Source organism: Zosterops lateralis (assembly GCF_965231275.1).
Source record: "Zosterops lateralis genome assembly, chromosome: 7".
Taxonomy (NCBI): Eukaryota; Metazoa; Chordata; class Aves; order Passeriformes; family Zosteropidae; genus Zosterops; species Zosterops lateralis.
In genome coordinates, this window is record NC_139767.1 from 18730828 (window position 1) to 18748092 (window position 17265).

Sequence of the window (17265 nt, forward strand, 5' to 3'; positions counted from 1 at the left end):
ACCTGTACACAAAACTTCAGTCTGTTACCCTGAAAGCACCGAGGGCCGAGCCCCAGCACGGCCACTCCGGCGCTGCCTCCTCACCACGGAGGGTCTCTAAGCCTCGATCCCCGCGGGCGGACAGGGCCGGGCCCGCTTCTGCCCCGGCGCCCGGGCCATCCCCCCACCCCAGCCGCCTCCAGGCCGGGCCAGGCGCCTGTCCCGGGGCCGTCCCGGGGCCCTACGAGCGTCCAGTCCCGGCCTGAGGCTCCGCGGGGCCGCCCCAGCCGGGGTCCCGCTCGCCGTGCCGGCCGGGAGTCCGAGAGCCGGCCGCCCTCTCCCCGGTGCCCTGTCCCCGTCCCCGGCGGCGAACTGCCCCAGCCCGGGTCCGCCGTGGCTCGGCTCGGCTCGGCCCGGCCCGGCCCGGCCCGGCCCGCAGGGGCAGCAGCCGCCGGCGATCCCGGCGGTCACAGGTCGCGGGTGTCCTCCCGCTTGACCCCGTCCGCCGCCGCCTTCAGCTTCTTGTTCTGGTGGGTCTTGACGTGCTTGGCCAGGTGGTCGCTGCGCATGAAGCGCTTCCCGCACTCGGGGCAGACGAAGCGCTTCTCGCCCGTGTGAGTCCGCAGGTGCCGCTGCAGCTCGTCGGAGCGGGTGAAGCTCTTCCCGCAGAAGAGCCAGTTGCAGACGAAGGGCCGCTCGCCCGTGTGCCAGCGCAGGTGCGCCTTCAGGTGCGAGGTCTTGCCGTACACCTTGCCGCAGCCGGGGATGTGGCAGACGTGCTGCTTCTTCTTGCCCGGCTCCGCCTCGGGGGCGCTGCCCGCGGCCGACTGGCAGTTGGGGCAGCGGCAGCGGCGGCACCTCCTGGCCGTGGCCGCCAGGGGAGACTTGGTCTGCAGCAGGGCGGCGATCTGCGTCTGGTACTGGGCGAAGTCCGAGTGGCCCAGCACCAGGCTGCGGGGCAGAGCCGCCGCCGCGGGGAAGCGATGGCCGCAGCCCCCCGGGGCGCCGGCCTGCTGGATGCTCCACCAGGGAATGTCCTCGGGCGGCGGGTTGGGCGACAGCTGCCGGCAGGGCTGGGCGGGCGGGAGCAGGTTGGAGTAGCCGGGCGGCAGGGCGGCCTGGGCGGCGTACGGGACGTAGGCGGGCGGGCAGCTGGACGGCAGGGCGGCCATGGAGGACGGCAGCATCTTGACGGGGGAGAACTCGTAGGGATAGGAGGGGTCCGCCGGGGGGGTGAGGGGCAGTTCGTGAGAACCCCCGAAGGAGGGCTGCAGGTGGTTCTTTTGAGGGGTCAGCCCCAAGCTGGGATGCGGAGGAGGCAGCCCTCCCGGGGAGTGCGCGGGCATCTCGCCGCTCCACGGGTGGAAGATCCTAGAGGGGGATCCCAGCGTCGGGTCGTAGGAGACGGGCAGGAAATCCGAGGGCGCTGCGCCCGGCTGCCCGATCCGGCTGCAAGTAGCGGCCAGAAGAGCCAGGGGCGAGTGCTTGGCCAAGTCTGGGGAGGCGCTGGGAGTACGGTCCTGCGCAGGAACGGGAGGGAGGGGAGAAGGAAGGAGGGAAGAGAGCGCGTTACTCGCCGCCCGCCAACACCGGCCTGCGAGAAACTTCCCGCGCCGCTGCCGCCCCCCGCCCGGCCGGGAAACTTTCCCAAAACAATGCGCAGCCGGAGGGCAGGACGGGCCCGGCCCCCCCGCCCCGCCCAGAGGCCGGTGCCGCCGCTCCCGGGCCGGGGCAGCCGCCGCCGTGGGCAGGGAGCAGCCCCCGCGCCCCCGCACCCCTCGCCATGGAGCGCTGCCCGGAGTTAGTGACGGGCTGCAGAGGGAAGGCACCGGCCCAAGGAGCCCGAGCCCCGGCACCGGGGGGTCCCCACCCAGCTCTCCGGCCGCCCGGCGGGTGAAGCCCCGGGAGGGAGGCGGCGGACACCGCGCAAGGCGGGTCACAGCCGCGGGACTCGGCGGGTTCGAGCAACAACAGCCCGTGCGGTACCGACCTGGAGGAAAGCCTGGAGGGAGTCGTTCCGGAGGACGGCCACCGCGGCCATGGCTACTGCGCCCGGGGCGAAGCGAAGGCGCCGGGGCACTGCCGAGGCATGAGGACGCCGAGGGGAAGACGAGAAGCTGCCCAGTTTCCTTCTTTCTCCCCCTCTCTCTCCCCTTCCCTCTGATCTCCTCGCCTCCGTGCGCGTCCCGCCCCCCCGCGCGGCGCGATCTCCGCGGACTGTCTGACTGCGCCAGGATCACCTCCAAGAATTTGATAAGGACTTTGCCGGGCCGCCAACCAGTCAGAGGGAAGATTTATGGCTTTGAAGTTTGCCGCTACCCAATCATCAAAGAATAGCGGCTCTTTCAGAAGCGAAAGCAAATCCTTTGAATCCACAAAGCTCCTATGGTGTGTTTGTTGGTCTGGATAAAAGAACTGATTATTAGGGGGGATGGGAAGGGAGGAGATAAAGGCGGGACAATTAATGAAGTAATCACTATGTGGGAAATGTATATACACAAATAATTGGATTTTCTTGATCAAAGGACCCCTTGCCGCCTAGAGACCCTCGCGTTGGATGTGCAAGACACTGGATTCCCCCCCTCCTTTTTTTTTTTTTTTTTTTTTTTTTTTTTTTTTTTTTTTTTTTTTTTTTTTTTTTTTTTGCAATTAAATTTGTGGCAGAGCCCTAAAATGACAACGTGTCTTTGTTATCACTCGAGGAATCTGCCTCCGGAATCCTCTGACAGTGTTTAATGGCTGAAAGTAACAGAGCACAGCGAGTTCACCTGATCCAGGCCGGCCGACCCCGGCCGTAAAACTTCCCTGGAGGAATCGTCGGTGGTTCCTCCCCGCTCCCTCCCTCCGCCCGCCCTTCCCCCGAGGCTGAGGGGTATGCCCTCGATATGACTCGGCAAATAACCGCGCATTTTCCCCTCTGGTAGCCGGATTTGTTTCACTTGGCTCAGCCGGCATTGCCCCCGTTAGCGGAGCCCCGCCGGGCCCGGGAGGAGCGGGGGCTGCCCGCAGAGCGAGCGCTCTCCCGGACAGACACACCGGCAACCGGACAGCCGGGAAACAGAAGGGAAAAGTTTCCTCTTCCCTAGCGGGAGCCGGGTGTAAAAGACACCATTTCTTTAAATGCACAGCGGAGTGTCTCTGGGCGGGCCTGCCCAGACGGCCTGTCCTGCGCGGGCCGGGGCGGCTCCTGGGGGCACCAACGCTGCTACCGGGGCTCTGCCGCCCCTTCTCTCACCTCCTGCCCCAAACCAAAGCCGGCCCCGAGCGCTTTGTTACCTCATCCCGCACCTTTCGGCCTCTATCTGTACATGTCCATACGCATGTGTGTGTATGAGGGATCTAACCTGCCCTGCGTTCGACCATGTGTGAGGCTGCTGACCCTGTAACCAGCCCCAGGCACATCTGGGTCACAGCCTGACCCCCGTCGGCTGCTGAGCTCGGTGGTGCAGGGCTGGCGGGACCCCTCGCCCGTGCCGCCCAGCAAGGGCCTGTCCGCGGGCCCTGGAAAGGCGCTCCTCTCCTCCCCGCTTCCCCATCTGCTCCGGGGCCATCGCACACGCCGGCCCCTTTGGCCAGGTACCAAAGCGGGACGTTCATCTCCGTCTTGAGGAGGTGGGGGTGCCCTTTCGGGCAGATGCCGGCTGGCTCTGGTCCTCAGGAGCTGTTTGCACAGGTAACTCGATCCTCCCCGCAGTCGCTGGGTTCAATTGTATTCGCACCGCCACTGAAGTCTCTTTAAACGCCAGCACACAGAGATCTTTATCTGCCTTTCCTGTGGAAACAATCACTGTCCGCTCAAAGACTTTCAAGAGTTGTAGGGCTTGAATTAGATCGGTTTCTTTGAAGGGATTAAAGTGCCAAGTCCTCTCCCACGGCTCCATATTGAGTCCTGGGGAGAAATAAAAGCTCGACCCCGTGTAACACTACGCAGCAGCCATATCAAGCTCTTCCCATGCGCCAGGTAACCGCTTCATCAGGTTGGCCACAGAAGACAAGGGTCCCGCATCCAGCGCTTTCATCACGCACTGATGCATCGAGGCAAGGTTCGCCCCTGCTGCAGGACCCGCGGCCCACGCCAGGCTGTGAGCTTGTGGGCGACAGGGCTCCCCATCCGCCCGCCAGGCTGCGGGGCTCACGGGGCTCGGCACCTCCATCCACCACACACAGACAGCTCCCAGCACCGCCACCCGCCGGGGGCCGCGCCGCATCCACACGGGCATGGGGGCGAGCGGGGCAGCACAGCGAGCCCCGCACACAGACACTGCCCCGCACACAGAGCCCCGCACACACACACTGCCCCGCACACACACACTGCCCCGCACACAGACACTGCCCCGCACACAGAGCCCCGCACACACACACTGCCCCGCACACAGACACTGCCCCGCACACAGACACTGCCCCGCACACAGAGCCCCGCACACAGAGCCCCGCACACAGACACCGCCCCGCACACAGACACTGCCCGCACACAGACACTGCCCCGCACACAGACACTGCCCCGCACACAGACACTGCCCCGCACACAGAGCCCCGCACACACACACTGCCCCGCACACAGACACCGCCCCGCACACACACACTGCCCCGCACACACACACTGCCCCGCACACAGACACTGCCCCGCACACAGAGCCCCGCACACACACACTGCCCCGCACACAGACACCGCCCCGCACACACACACTGCCCCGCACACACACACTGCCCCGCACACAGACAGTGCCCCGCACACAGACAGCGCCCCGCACACAGACAGCGCCCCGCACACAGACACTGCCCCGCACACAGACAGTGCCCCGCACACAGACAGCGCCCCGCACACAGACACTGCCCCGCACACAGACAGAGCCCCGCACACAGACACTGCCCCGCACACAGACAGTGCCCCGCACACAGACAGCGCCCCGCACACAGACACTGCCCCGCACACAGACAGTGCCCCGCACACAGACAGCGCCCCGCACACAGACACTGCCCCGCACACAGACACTGCCCCGCACACACACACTGCCCCGCACACAGACACTGCCCCGCACACAGACAGTGCCCCGCACACAGACACTGCCCCGCACACAGACACTGCCCCGCACACAGACAGAGCCCCGCACACACACACTGCCCCGCACACAGACACTGCCCCGCACACAGTGCCCCGCACACACACACTGCCCCGCACACAGACACTGTCCCGCACACAGACACTGCCCCGCACACAGACACTGCCCCGCACAGACACTGCCCCGCACACAGACACTGTCCCGCACACACACACTGCCCCGCACACAGACACTGTCCCGCACACAGACACTGCCCCGCACACAGACACTGCCCCGCACACAGACACTGTCCCGCACAGACACTGCCCCGCACACAGACACTGTCCCGCACACACACACTGCCCCGCACACAGACACTGTCCCGCACACACTGCCCCGCACACAGACACTGCCCCGCACACAGTGCCCCGCACAGACACTGCCCCGCACACAGACACTGCCCCGCACACAGAGCCCCGCACACAGACACTGCCCCGCACACAGACACTGCCCCGCACACAGACACTGCCCCGCACACAGACACTGCCCGCACACAGACACTGCCCCGCACACAGTGCCCCGCACACAGACACTGCCCCGCACACAGAGCCCCGCACACAGACACTGCCCCGCACACAGACACTGCCCCGCACACAGTGCCCCGCACACAGACACTGTCCCGCACACAGACACTGCCCCGCACACAGACACTGCCCCGCACACAGTGCCCCGCACACAGACACTGCCCCGCACACAGACAGCGCCCCGCACACAGACAGCGCCCCGCACACAGTGCCCCGCACACAGACAGCGCCCCGCACACAGACACTGCCCCGCACACAGACACTGCCCCGCACACAGACACTGCCCCACACACAGACACTGCCCCGCACACAGACACTGCCCCACACACAGACACTGCCCCGCACACAGACACTGCCCCGCACACCCCGCCCGCAGCCTCGGGTGCCCCCCGCTCCCTGCCCAGCTCCAGCCGCGCCACTGGAGCCGCGTCGGGGCAGGAGCGCACCGGGGTCCCCTCCAGTGTGAGCTGTGGCCGGGGCAGCCGGAGCCGAGGGGACCCCACGGGGGGAGCCCGAGCCGCCCCTCTGCTCCCTGCAGGAGGTGTAACTCCCCAGACAAGCGAGACGGCGGCGCTCACACTCGCCTTGTCCCCAAACCTCTGTATCCCCGAACTTACATCAAACCCAGAGATCAGGGACATGCCCAATTTAAACCCTACCTCGATTTTTAAAAATTCGTTTTACCTAGAAATTGCCAGAAGAATAGTCAGAAATATGTTTCTAAACGAAATGAGGGGGGATAGGTCGATCAGGAGACACTGAGCACCCCGAGGTTCCCTCCATTCCCCAAAGTGCGGCATTTCCCCAGATACCGCGACAAACCAAAAAGATTTGTCAAGTTACAAAAGAGTTAGTGGAAAAGTGGGTAAGTTTCTATAGAACTGCCACACTACAAATGCCATAAATCTGCATCCAAGAAAGCACATTACCTAAAAATCGAGAATAAATTCTCACTTCTGGAGGAAACCAATGGGCTGAAAAATGAAACGTTGCAGTCATAATTTTCTGTACAAATAATTAGCGTTCAAACTCGGAGCATTTCAGTCTCCTGAAATGTATTCTTAATGAAGTGATGTTCAGAGCTGTCATTAAAAATGCAGGGCTGGAAGATCAAAGTACAATATTTATTTTAGAAATTTGTTTCAGTTATCAGGAGATACAGGTATCAAGGCCAAGTGTCAATTCCGTTACACAAAGCACCATTTCCATGAGAAATGCGCTGCCGGCCCGTCCCGGTGTAAAGCGAAGGGGACACGGAGATGGGTCGCAGCGCGGGGGCGGCTCCGGGCGGCTCTGGGCGGCTCCGGGCGGCTCTGGGAGGCTCTGGGGGCGGCTCCGGGCGGCTCTGGGCCGGGCCCGAGGCCGCTCGGGGAGAGAGAAGCGCAGCCCCGCCCGCGGCTGTGGCCGCACACCGAGGGGCCGGTCCCACCCGCGGGGCTGCAGCGGCCGGAGCGGCGCTTGGGCCCCCCGGGGAGGCAGCGGCGGCGCCGGGGGCAGCAGGGCGGCCCGGATGCCGAGAGCGGGAGCCTGAACTGCTCTGCCCCGGGGCTGAGGGCCGAGGGCACGGCTCCCACAGCCCCGCCGCCTCCGTGGGACCCTGCCTGCTTCGAGACCCCTGCCGCCCCCGCGGCCAGAGGGGCCCAGGCTGCCCTGGGCTGGATGGCTACTGTCGATTTAAACACAGCAGATGTAAATCACGATTTGCCATCACTATTTCTTAGATATCTGTCTTAAAACTCAGAATTTTTCAGATCCAGGTATCTCAGAGTGGCTGTACCGCCATGCAGGGCTCTGCAGACCTCAGTTTGAATGCAGGTACCACACTCGGCAGTAACAGCTGCCTGCATGCCAATGGTGCCCTCCATGGTTTCTGCTGTCCCTCTGACTTCAGGGCCCCAAGTACCTCACCCTGGAGCCTGCCCCAAAACCCGACCCAGTGACGGCTCACGCTGCCACAGCCAGGTCCTCTCATGACACTGACAGTCCCTCCAAAGATACTTGCAGTCACCTGCCATCACCTCCCTCAGTCCCTCCTGTGATGACCACAGTTGCTCAGCTCTTCCAGCATGGCCATGAACAGCCCTGGAAGCCTGGATGGGCTCTGGCCACCTGCCCGTCCACAACTTGGGGTTCCTGGGTTGCTTTCCATGAAAGCAATTGTGACAAAGGATCAGAAACAGCATCATTTTAAACTGAATATTCAGCCAAGCCTCCCAGTCAAGTTGTCCTTAAGAGGTGGCAAAATTTAAACCTGAAAAAGCTTTAATAAGCTTGCTCCAGAATGCAGTGTCTTCACACCACCCCTCATTCTTTCTGGTTTAAAGATGTGCTAACAGAAACAACCCATCCACAACAGCAAGAAGTTTCACCAGAAGGTAAATCACCCTAGGTATACAGCTTCAAGCATGTGTGGATACACTGCCAGCAATTCTGACTTATATGCCATTAATACTATTTTTATTTACTTCAGCATATTCACATTTTTACAGCAGACAATATGACTGGCATCAGAAGAGGAATCACCAGTTCACACAGTGTAATTTGAACATCAGTAGATGAAAATAAAAGAAACACTAAAAACTGCTATGGTATCTCCTGATTTTTTCCGTGCTTTAGGGAAAAAGACAAAATCTTAGACAAAATCAACACATGTTAAGGCATATTTAGGATTTAAAGGCTTGCCTCAACATTTCCAAGTGCATGTGTGGATTTTACAAAGATTAATAGAGGATTTCCCAAACTTCTGAAAGCGGAGCTGCCCTTTATGAGAAGTAGAACAAGTTTTATGCCTCACAAAGTTTTATGCCTCACAAATCTGTTGTCAAAGTTTTAAATATCTTCATGTATTCATCTTCTGCTCCATCCTTGGCTGGCCCTCAGTGATTCTTCCTCCTGTCTTGGGGAACATTGTTGAATGTTTCTGGATATATTTACATCCCTTGCTTCCATATTTTAAAAAGAATCAGACTCTTAATCATAACAATATTGAAAGTGTTATTCTTGGCTCTACTTGCAATGCCTGGGACACTTTTAGTTCAAGATGATGGTTTCAAATTCTCTGGAAATTCTTTCTGCCTCTGGCATACATGGCTGCATTTTCGTCACAACTCTAATAAGTAGAATGGACTTCCACAAAACGTAAAGCAAGCCAAGACCCTGGTGAGCAGCTGAAAAGGATCTGCTGTGTGCACCCTGCTTGTTCTCTCATTTGGGGAAACATTAGGTTAAAAAAAGCCTCCATATTTTTGATGGAATGCATTTGTTTGGGGAAGACTGATGGGAACTTTTAATTTTAAGACTACAGATACATTTTTTTTTTTTTTTGCATTGTAATTAGTATAGAATGAAAAGGTAATTAAACTGTTATTTGCTTCCTCTTAATTATAGAGAGTATATTATCTAAAAATTTCTCATGATAAGTAATTTTAGTTACTTACTATATTTATTGACAAATTAAACAGCTGTCTGTGTCTATACTGTGTTAGAACTGGAAACAGCACAATGTTTATCCAGAAAGATCATTGTTTAATCTACACATAAATACTGGATGATCACATGGCTGTCACATTGGTATTGATGCGGCTGAGCGGATTAATCCAACACTGTAAAAATACACCTGTTAGTTAATGAACTCGTGCTGTAATTTTAGAACCTTTTGATAGAGAAAACAGTAAGTATTTTCTAATGGCAGTATTTTTCAATATTTCAAGAATCACTTTTGAAATAACCATTCTTCAAGGACTGCTGAACAAGAAAGTATAAAAATATCCATAATCTTTATTATAAAAGGCAAGTGCTCTATACAAACTATTCAACAACTCCACTTTAGCTGAGGGAAAAAATAGAGATGTGAAAAAAAGCCCAATAGTTGGATTGTGAAGGTCAAAACAGGGACACAAATATGGTACATGACTGTCATTAAAGGTGTTTCTGGTAAGAGATACTGTCTTCACACTATGGGAGAGAATCTGAAGATCGTCTCCATATAATGTTTTAAGGTAGGTTTTTTCCATCCATCCATCCATCCATGCATACATTCATACATACATAATTAGTGACACATATTACTGAAAGGCAGCCTTAAAACTATTATATAGGTGAGTGTCCCTAACAGGGGAAAGTTTTTGAACAGAACCTATAAAAACTAGACTTTCAAACTGAGGTGTTTGGTTTTTTTAATGCCAGTCTTCTTGACTGCCACCAGAGGCTCAGGATCCCCTGAAAGACTGGGGAAAAGTTCAATTACAATTCTGAAAGGACTTATCTCTCCCTAGCTGAACACCGCTCTCATAGACTGGCAGAAAAGTCTTTTCGGGAAAGCAGTGTACAGTATGTTTCTGTGTCATTTCATAAGTTGATGTCTTAAGTGGTGCAGAATAATACATAAATAGCTAAATGCATAAATTACATGAACTACTCAAATATAAATTTCCCTCCCTCCAATTCTGAAAATTAAAACACCATTGATAAAATTATTTCAAATTTATTTCAAATATATGATTTCTTTTATGCTTTCCATCTTCACAGAACTATAAAAAGGTGAAATCATTCCAACCATACTCTCACACGCTAGAATCAGCTTCCTTCACCCTCTTTACAAGGGGAATGATGCTTGCCATACACACAACTGCTCCAGGCTTGAAAAGAGGAGCTCTTTGCCTCAGTTCTGCACATAGATTATGAGGCTGCTCCTCACCAAACTACTCAAACAATTTACCCGAGCTCAGCTGAAACCTCAGGAGTACTGGCTGAGGCATGTACCTTCTGCTGGCTGGCTGGCCATGCCAATCAAAGCAAACAGCCCTAATCTGGGAATAAATCACATTTCACTTCAGTTTTCAATCAGCTCCTATTGTTCAGGGACAAACAGCTTGACCAGCTGTTTGAGAACCCAGGACAAGATGAGGAGAAAGGATCTTCTCCTCAAAGATGAGTGTGTCAGCATGGCCATGACTCATGAACCAGTCTACTGCACAGTATCATTTTTCTCACACTTCTGGAATCTCTGAGACAGAGGGAGAAAAAAGACACCTTCAAATGATTACATTTTTTGGCTTTTTTCCCTCAGTAAATCTCACATACCTGTTTTCCTACCACATGAAGAAAGCTCACATATTCTACTGGCATTGAGCTGAGATAATCACATTAATAATCAGTTACACATAAAAGAGAGAAGAGTATATGGCAAAGAACAGACACTGCAACGAAGTTGAAATGTATTAGTCTAAATTACCTAATTCTTATGCCTGGAAATTACAATGAGACTATGATGTTGCAGTGCTGGCACTCTGATGCCCAAATGATATAGAAATCTGTGATTGAAAACCATTGACTGCTTCTTAGGAGGTCACACTAAACCACAAAGAATTATTTTCCAGATACTTTGTCTTAAAAAGAAGCTTGGAGAAAAACCCAAAAGCCAAGTCATGCAATTTCATCTGTAATCAGACTAACTTTATAAAATGCTGTCATTCTTATCAATGCACAAGAGTATGGGACTGAAAAATTATATTCTGTCAAGATTCTTACAGAAGGCAGTGGAGTAGATGCCCAGAAAAACTGGATTTGGCTCATGATTTACTACTTTTTCTACTTTTTCTACACGGTGCATTGCTACATGCTAAGTGTACTTGGCACATGGAGTGATTCAGAAAAAAGCTGCTCTATAGTGCCAATGATTCTCTTTAATGAGATACAGTTATCAGTTGATTTATGAATTTCTGCTGCCTGTTCTCATTAAGGGTAAGGTAATTTGCATTCTAGAAGTAAGACTGTTTACAAGAGAACATAGTAATCAAAATCCCTCTAAATCAAGTTTTAGAAATGTACACAGTGAGGCTAGAGGTAGTTCTAGCAATGTGCATAGCTCTATCCATTAAACTCCACTGCAAAGACTCAAGAGAAGGTGTTACATCTCCAGTTTTATCTAGTTTTCCAAAACATTGTACCATTCATCTCAAGAATTTAATATGAGATGAGACAAAACAAACTTTCTGCTTGAGCCTTCTGATAACCCTTGTGACCCGCTCCTCCTGGGAGATCCTATGCTGTTAATTTAGATACCATATGCCTCACTGGTCATCAATTCAACTGCTGCTCTCTATGTTACAGCCTTCACAGGGATTTTGATCACACTGCTTATAAAACGAATCATTTCTTCCAGCTACTGTTGCTCCACCAGTCAGATAAGCCCCCGCTGATCAGTATTTTCTTATAAATACTTAGCACAATCTAGTCAGCTTTGTTCTTTCTTTTGGTATATGCTTCTCCACTATCATTTCGACACTATTTGCAGTGCTCCAAAGTAAAGCGTCAACAACTGGAAAACAAGAGAAAACGTAGGAAAAAGAAACAGAGCTACACAGACTCTGAATTAACACTACTGGTCAGATATCTAAATGTAAGCCAGCATTTTGAGAGGAGTCAGAGGCAAAAGCCTAACCATTTAGGTGGGCTGAAAAGGTAACCTCCAAGCAGACAGCACATCAATGCTGAGACTGACTACAGAAGCTAAGAATGAACATGGAATTACACATGTTAATGCTAGCGACACTGATTATAAGAATACTAAGAAGAATGGAGCAGCTCAGCCTGAGCAATTGATTGAAGCTGTTTTCATCTCTGTGGGGTGTTCTTTAGCATTTCACTCTATGCAGCCATATACAGCCACCTCTGACACTCAACTCATACATACATTAAACCTAGATAAGGCGTGTAAACTTTGTCTCCACTTCCCTGTTCTCTCCCACCACTAGCCAGAACAGCAACTACAGTTTCCCCTTTCTTATTTTTGTAAACTTCTGTCAACTTGCCAAGTTTACCAGTGACAGGGTATGCACAGATATACTAGCCAGGTGTGAGAGGAATATTCAGGATATTTTTCTGAGTAGCAGGAGTGCGGCTGCTGAGCTGAATAGAAACAGAAATTGGTTCAACAAGCAAAATCTTGTGACAGTCCTAAGTAAAAAGGCAGTCAAACTGCAGTGAGTGTACTGGGAGAAGCTTTAGTCACTTTGAGCACATCATCTTTAAAACATTTATCGTCACAACTCTTCTATAAAGATATACTCATTATTGCTTTTTTATCAAAGGCAACTGTCTTATGTTGCAATGCAAGATGTAACCAAAAGTATTCTATTACCATCTGTTAAAACCAGGTGGGGCAGTGTTCCTTGATCTCTTCCATGACCCATCCTCCCTCCCGGGGGATATCTTCTGTTAATGGGCCATTGAGTCTCACTGCATGACTGATAAAATTCCATCATCCCATTGTGAGATGCTCCACCCAAGGGGAGGAGCCCAGCATTCCTACCCGGATAAAAATCTTACATTTAGAAGACTAGGGCAGCCTGTTTCCACTGGATTCCCAGAGGAAGACCAGACTCATTTCACCACCACTGGACCTTCAGAGGAAAACTATACCCTTCCACAGGATCATCTCTGCTCCAACAAAACCACACCTGTCACTGCAGGAAGACTTGACTGGACTGCCACCAACACCCTGACCAACAGGGTGTCCAGTTGTATTCTGACTTTGTCAGTGTTTTCTTTTTTGTTTGTTTGCTTTTTTGTACTACTATATTTTTAATTTAATTTTCCTAGTAAAGACCTCTTATTCCTATTCCCATGTGTTTGCCTGAAAGCTCCTTATTTTCAAAATTATAATAATTCGTAGAGGGGGGGTGAGAGCGAGTTTGCATTCTCCATTCCAAGGGGGGCTCCTGCCTTCCTTACCAGACACCAGTCTTTCCAAACCAGGACAGCAACACAGGACATCACATACCTTGTTCTATGTCATATATTAACCCTACTGAAGAGCAGGGAGTTGGACTGATGAGCAGACGCACGCAACTTGGGACCAAATAATATAATGTTCCACCTAATTTCATTTGCAAAATCAAAACTCTTTTCTATAGCACTCCCATCCCTGTGATTTCACATCAGTCTCTTCTGACACTTGTACACTCTTTTAGCAACTTTTGAATTATGAGCAGTTGTTGATCTTTCAGACAGAGTGAAACCCAGATAACCTTGGACGTGCAGAGGGGCAACAATGAGATTGTGGAAGCAATGAGGAGACAAACATGCAGCCTATGCAAATAAAGCAATGAGCCAATACACCTAGGACACCTATTTCTGCTCTTCCTGGTGGACAGTGATTAGAATATATGGTAAGTAAAAACCCAGAGCCCAACACCTTTGCTTTACAAAGATGAAATACACATTAGGTGGGCTGTACTTAACAACCAGATGTGCTTCTATAACTCTAACACTGAACATACTGAGCAGAAATAACTAATACTTGCTTACTTTTACAGCCCATCCTTTCTCCGTTTTAGCAAACTCTTCACTAGAAGATTCTCTCCAAGGTGCTAGTTTCACTTGCCAATCATCAAAACAACCACTCTCAGTGGTGATGACCTCCCCTGCAGACAGATCTCTAAGCTTTGCTCCTGAAACAGCTTTGGGAATTAAGTAACACTATCATCTGTATCTTCTTGATCACACATGGGAGCAGTTAGAAGAGCTAATGTTTCTCCACCTCAAGTAGACCTTCTTTCTATGCCAGTTTTCTCTTCCCCTCAGTCAGTATTCTACCAACTTTTTCCAGTGAATCCTTGTACTATTGTATATGATCAAACATAGTGAATCTGATACTCTGCAGATACATGAGGCACAAGCACTCAACTATATTGCCGGGTCAGCTAAGTTTTGGGACACTGTTTTTTCCCTTACCAGCAACTTACTAATCCATGTTTGGCTGGTTCCATCTAACAGGCATTATTTATGAAGTAACTGGTATGTTCACATAATGGAAGTTTGGAGAGTACAAAAGAGGAATAGAAGTTTGGGGTATTTTTTGCTTTTGACCATTCAGAAGAATTTAGAAAATGTGGACAATTATTCCTGTCTAACCCTTGTTCGGCACCCTTCCTTGGCATCCTAAATTCAGTCCAGGTTTTGTTGTTGTCCTTTACCAATACACACTGATATACAAAGAGGTAAATGAAGACTCACAGGGTATTGAGAACAAGTTTGTATTCCTGTCTCTCAAGAGTGTATGTGAGCTATTAGCAAACACAATTTTCCAGCTACTGATTAATTATTTTGCCAAAACGAAAACCAGTGAGATTTTAATGAAAGTACCCAGGTTTAGCCTGGCTGAGCAGACAGATCATGTATTTAATTGTAAATGGGCTGTAAATATCTGAGATCTTTACATATGGAGAAAAGAACACTATCTATATTTAGATATTTGAGAGAAGCAAAGGTTTTTACAAGATTGATCTGAAAAAACTGAAGTGATATATTTTGATCTTTGAGTATTTTTCTGGTATCTCTTCCTCTGATTTGATTTGAAGGTGAAAAATACATGTTAGCAATATTTAACTCTGTGCAGTTTGTCTAAAGAAGCAAATAATTTCTTGCAATGTAATGATCCCCAGTAAAAGGAGAAAAGTAAGTTTTTTTTAGATTACATCATTCTCACAATGAAGAAAAGAAAGAAAAAACAATCTCCTCAGATGAAGGATTACCACTATTTTTGTTTCACTATGCTTATAAAAATGATGGAGAAATAAAAGACATTTCCATCATACCATCTGGTAGTGTATTTATAGAGAGATACCTGGAGAAACATTTGCTGATAATATATACTATATATCACCTACTTATGATTTTTATCACCTGCTTGCTAGTCTAGCTTCCTGAAGTTAAAACTACTAATTTTCTAGCATACTGAACAATTAATATATTTGAAAATTAATAAATTTCAGACTTTTCTTTTGTGCTGACATTTTCTGTAAACTAATGACAGGAAAGACTTTTCCCAAAGCTTATAGTAAGATAAAAGATAATGATTATAAAATAATCCTTTAAAAAACTTGATACTGATGAAGTACTGCAGGCCTAGGAGAAAAAATGTTTTACTTTGAACCATCAAAAATTGATCTTTGAAAGAGGAACCAAATCTCAAGACACAGATTGCAGTATTACACCAATTTCCCATTGCAGAAAATGTAGGAATTTTGTACCTGGAACATTTTATTTGCCTTTACTTCTGTAATTTGAATTTCTAGGCCATTTGTAATTTTGTTCTAAATAAATCTATTTGTAGTTGCAGTAACTGTACCATTTGGCTTCCCAAGAAGCTTCCAAAGCATCTTAAAGTGATTTTTACTATAGGTATTGCATACATTTTAAGGCACTCTGCAAGATGATTTAATGCTTTATTACAGTACATGATGAGAAAAATCTTCAAAATTCACTAAAGGTTGCCTCTACCATGAAACCTAACGGTTCAGGTCTTTTTTCTTCTTGTCTCATGTAGCTTCCTCTCTTTTCTTCTAAGTCTCTCTCATAGAAGTTTTCTACTCCATTGTTCCCAAGTCCATTAATTCCTTTATGAAAGACCATTAATACTTCTCTCTTCATGTCCATCCTTTGAAAGTCCACTTCCAAGTGTCACCCAGACATTGGATACAACAGAGATTAGCACCGTAGGAAGCCACAGGGTGAAACAAGCAAGCTGTGCACTCTCAGAAATAACAAATCATGTGCTCTCCATTTGTTTCCATGCAGGAGTTAGAAGCAGCAGTGAAGCTGCCACCTTATCCTTGCACTGTGGCAGAGACAATGAAGAATCCGCCTCTAATTCTTTTAACAGAAAGGAAGACAGAGAGAAAAACCATGACCATTTTTCCTGCATGTTGTGATTGACCAGAAATGGCAACAGAAATTTCAGTAGGAAATACTGAAATTTCCCAAGAAAATACTAACAGTCCTCGAAATATTGTCCATAGCTCAAAAATACCTTAAAAGAAAGAAAAGTAGCCTTTAATGCAGTTGAATCCATACCTATAATAAACACTGTATTTTCTTTGAAAGTTTGCATCACTTCTAGCCTGTCAGCAACATTTTCAGATACTACGTGTATCTACTTCTCTTAGAATCAAAGGAAAGGAATACTCACATTCTCAGAACTTCCACGTGCAAATAAAAAAAAAAAAAAGAAAGAAAAAAAGTAAGCTATAAACAGAACAGTGACTGGAATTTCTTTCTGAAAGCACTGTATTGAGTTACTAATGAGTTTCTAATAGAGAAAACTCTTTCAAATTGCTTATACCTAGTGGTTTAATAACAGGTATGCTCACCTTCTTCAATTGTACTCTTGCACAAGAGCCCAGAATGTTGTCCTTTTTGCCTCTTGTTTTCTCCATAATTTGCAGACATACTCTAAAAACCATTGGGAATTTCCAGCTTAAGTGTAAAACCCATGCAGATCTAGGTTCAACAAAGGTAGCCATCTAACAGTCTCCACAAACACAACACAGCTGACAGCTGACTGTTACCAATGGGGCCTCAGAAACAGGGCTTAACAATTTTGTTTAAGATCACAAGTTCTCCACCAACACTTGAGCCACAGAAGAATGCTCATTAGCTGTTATAAAAGCAAAATTGGTAGGGCTTTGTATTTCAGTGGAGGGCCTGAAAACAAGCAGACACACACCAACACATTGGAGAGTAGTATAAATTCTTCAATTTAAATAATTTGCACTCTTTTCTTCCTCTTGATAATACAAAATCACACTTTGTTTCAGTTAAAAACATTTTTTGCTCTACATTTAATCATGTTCATATTTCTTTCTATTTAGCTCCCACTA

General features: G+C 49.5%; 1 protein-coding gene across 1 annotated transcript; it reads right to left on the bottom strand.

Annotated features, from left to right (window-relative positions):
• Positions 1 to 446: 446 nt before the first annotated feature.
• SP5 (Sp5 transcription factor) lies at positions 447 to 2020 on the bottom strand (the record flags this gene model as incomplete). The annotated part of the gene is made up of 2 exons (XM_083864589.1): positions 447 to 1499; positions 1970 to 2020. 2 exons carry the CDS (start codon positions 2018 to 2020, stop codon positions 447 to 449), a joined length of 1104 nt encoding a protein of 367 aa, XP_083720715.1.
• Between the last annotated feature and the right edge of the window lie 15245 nt (positions 2021 to 17265).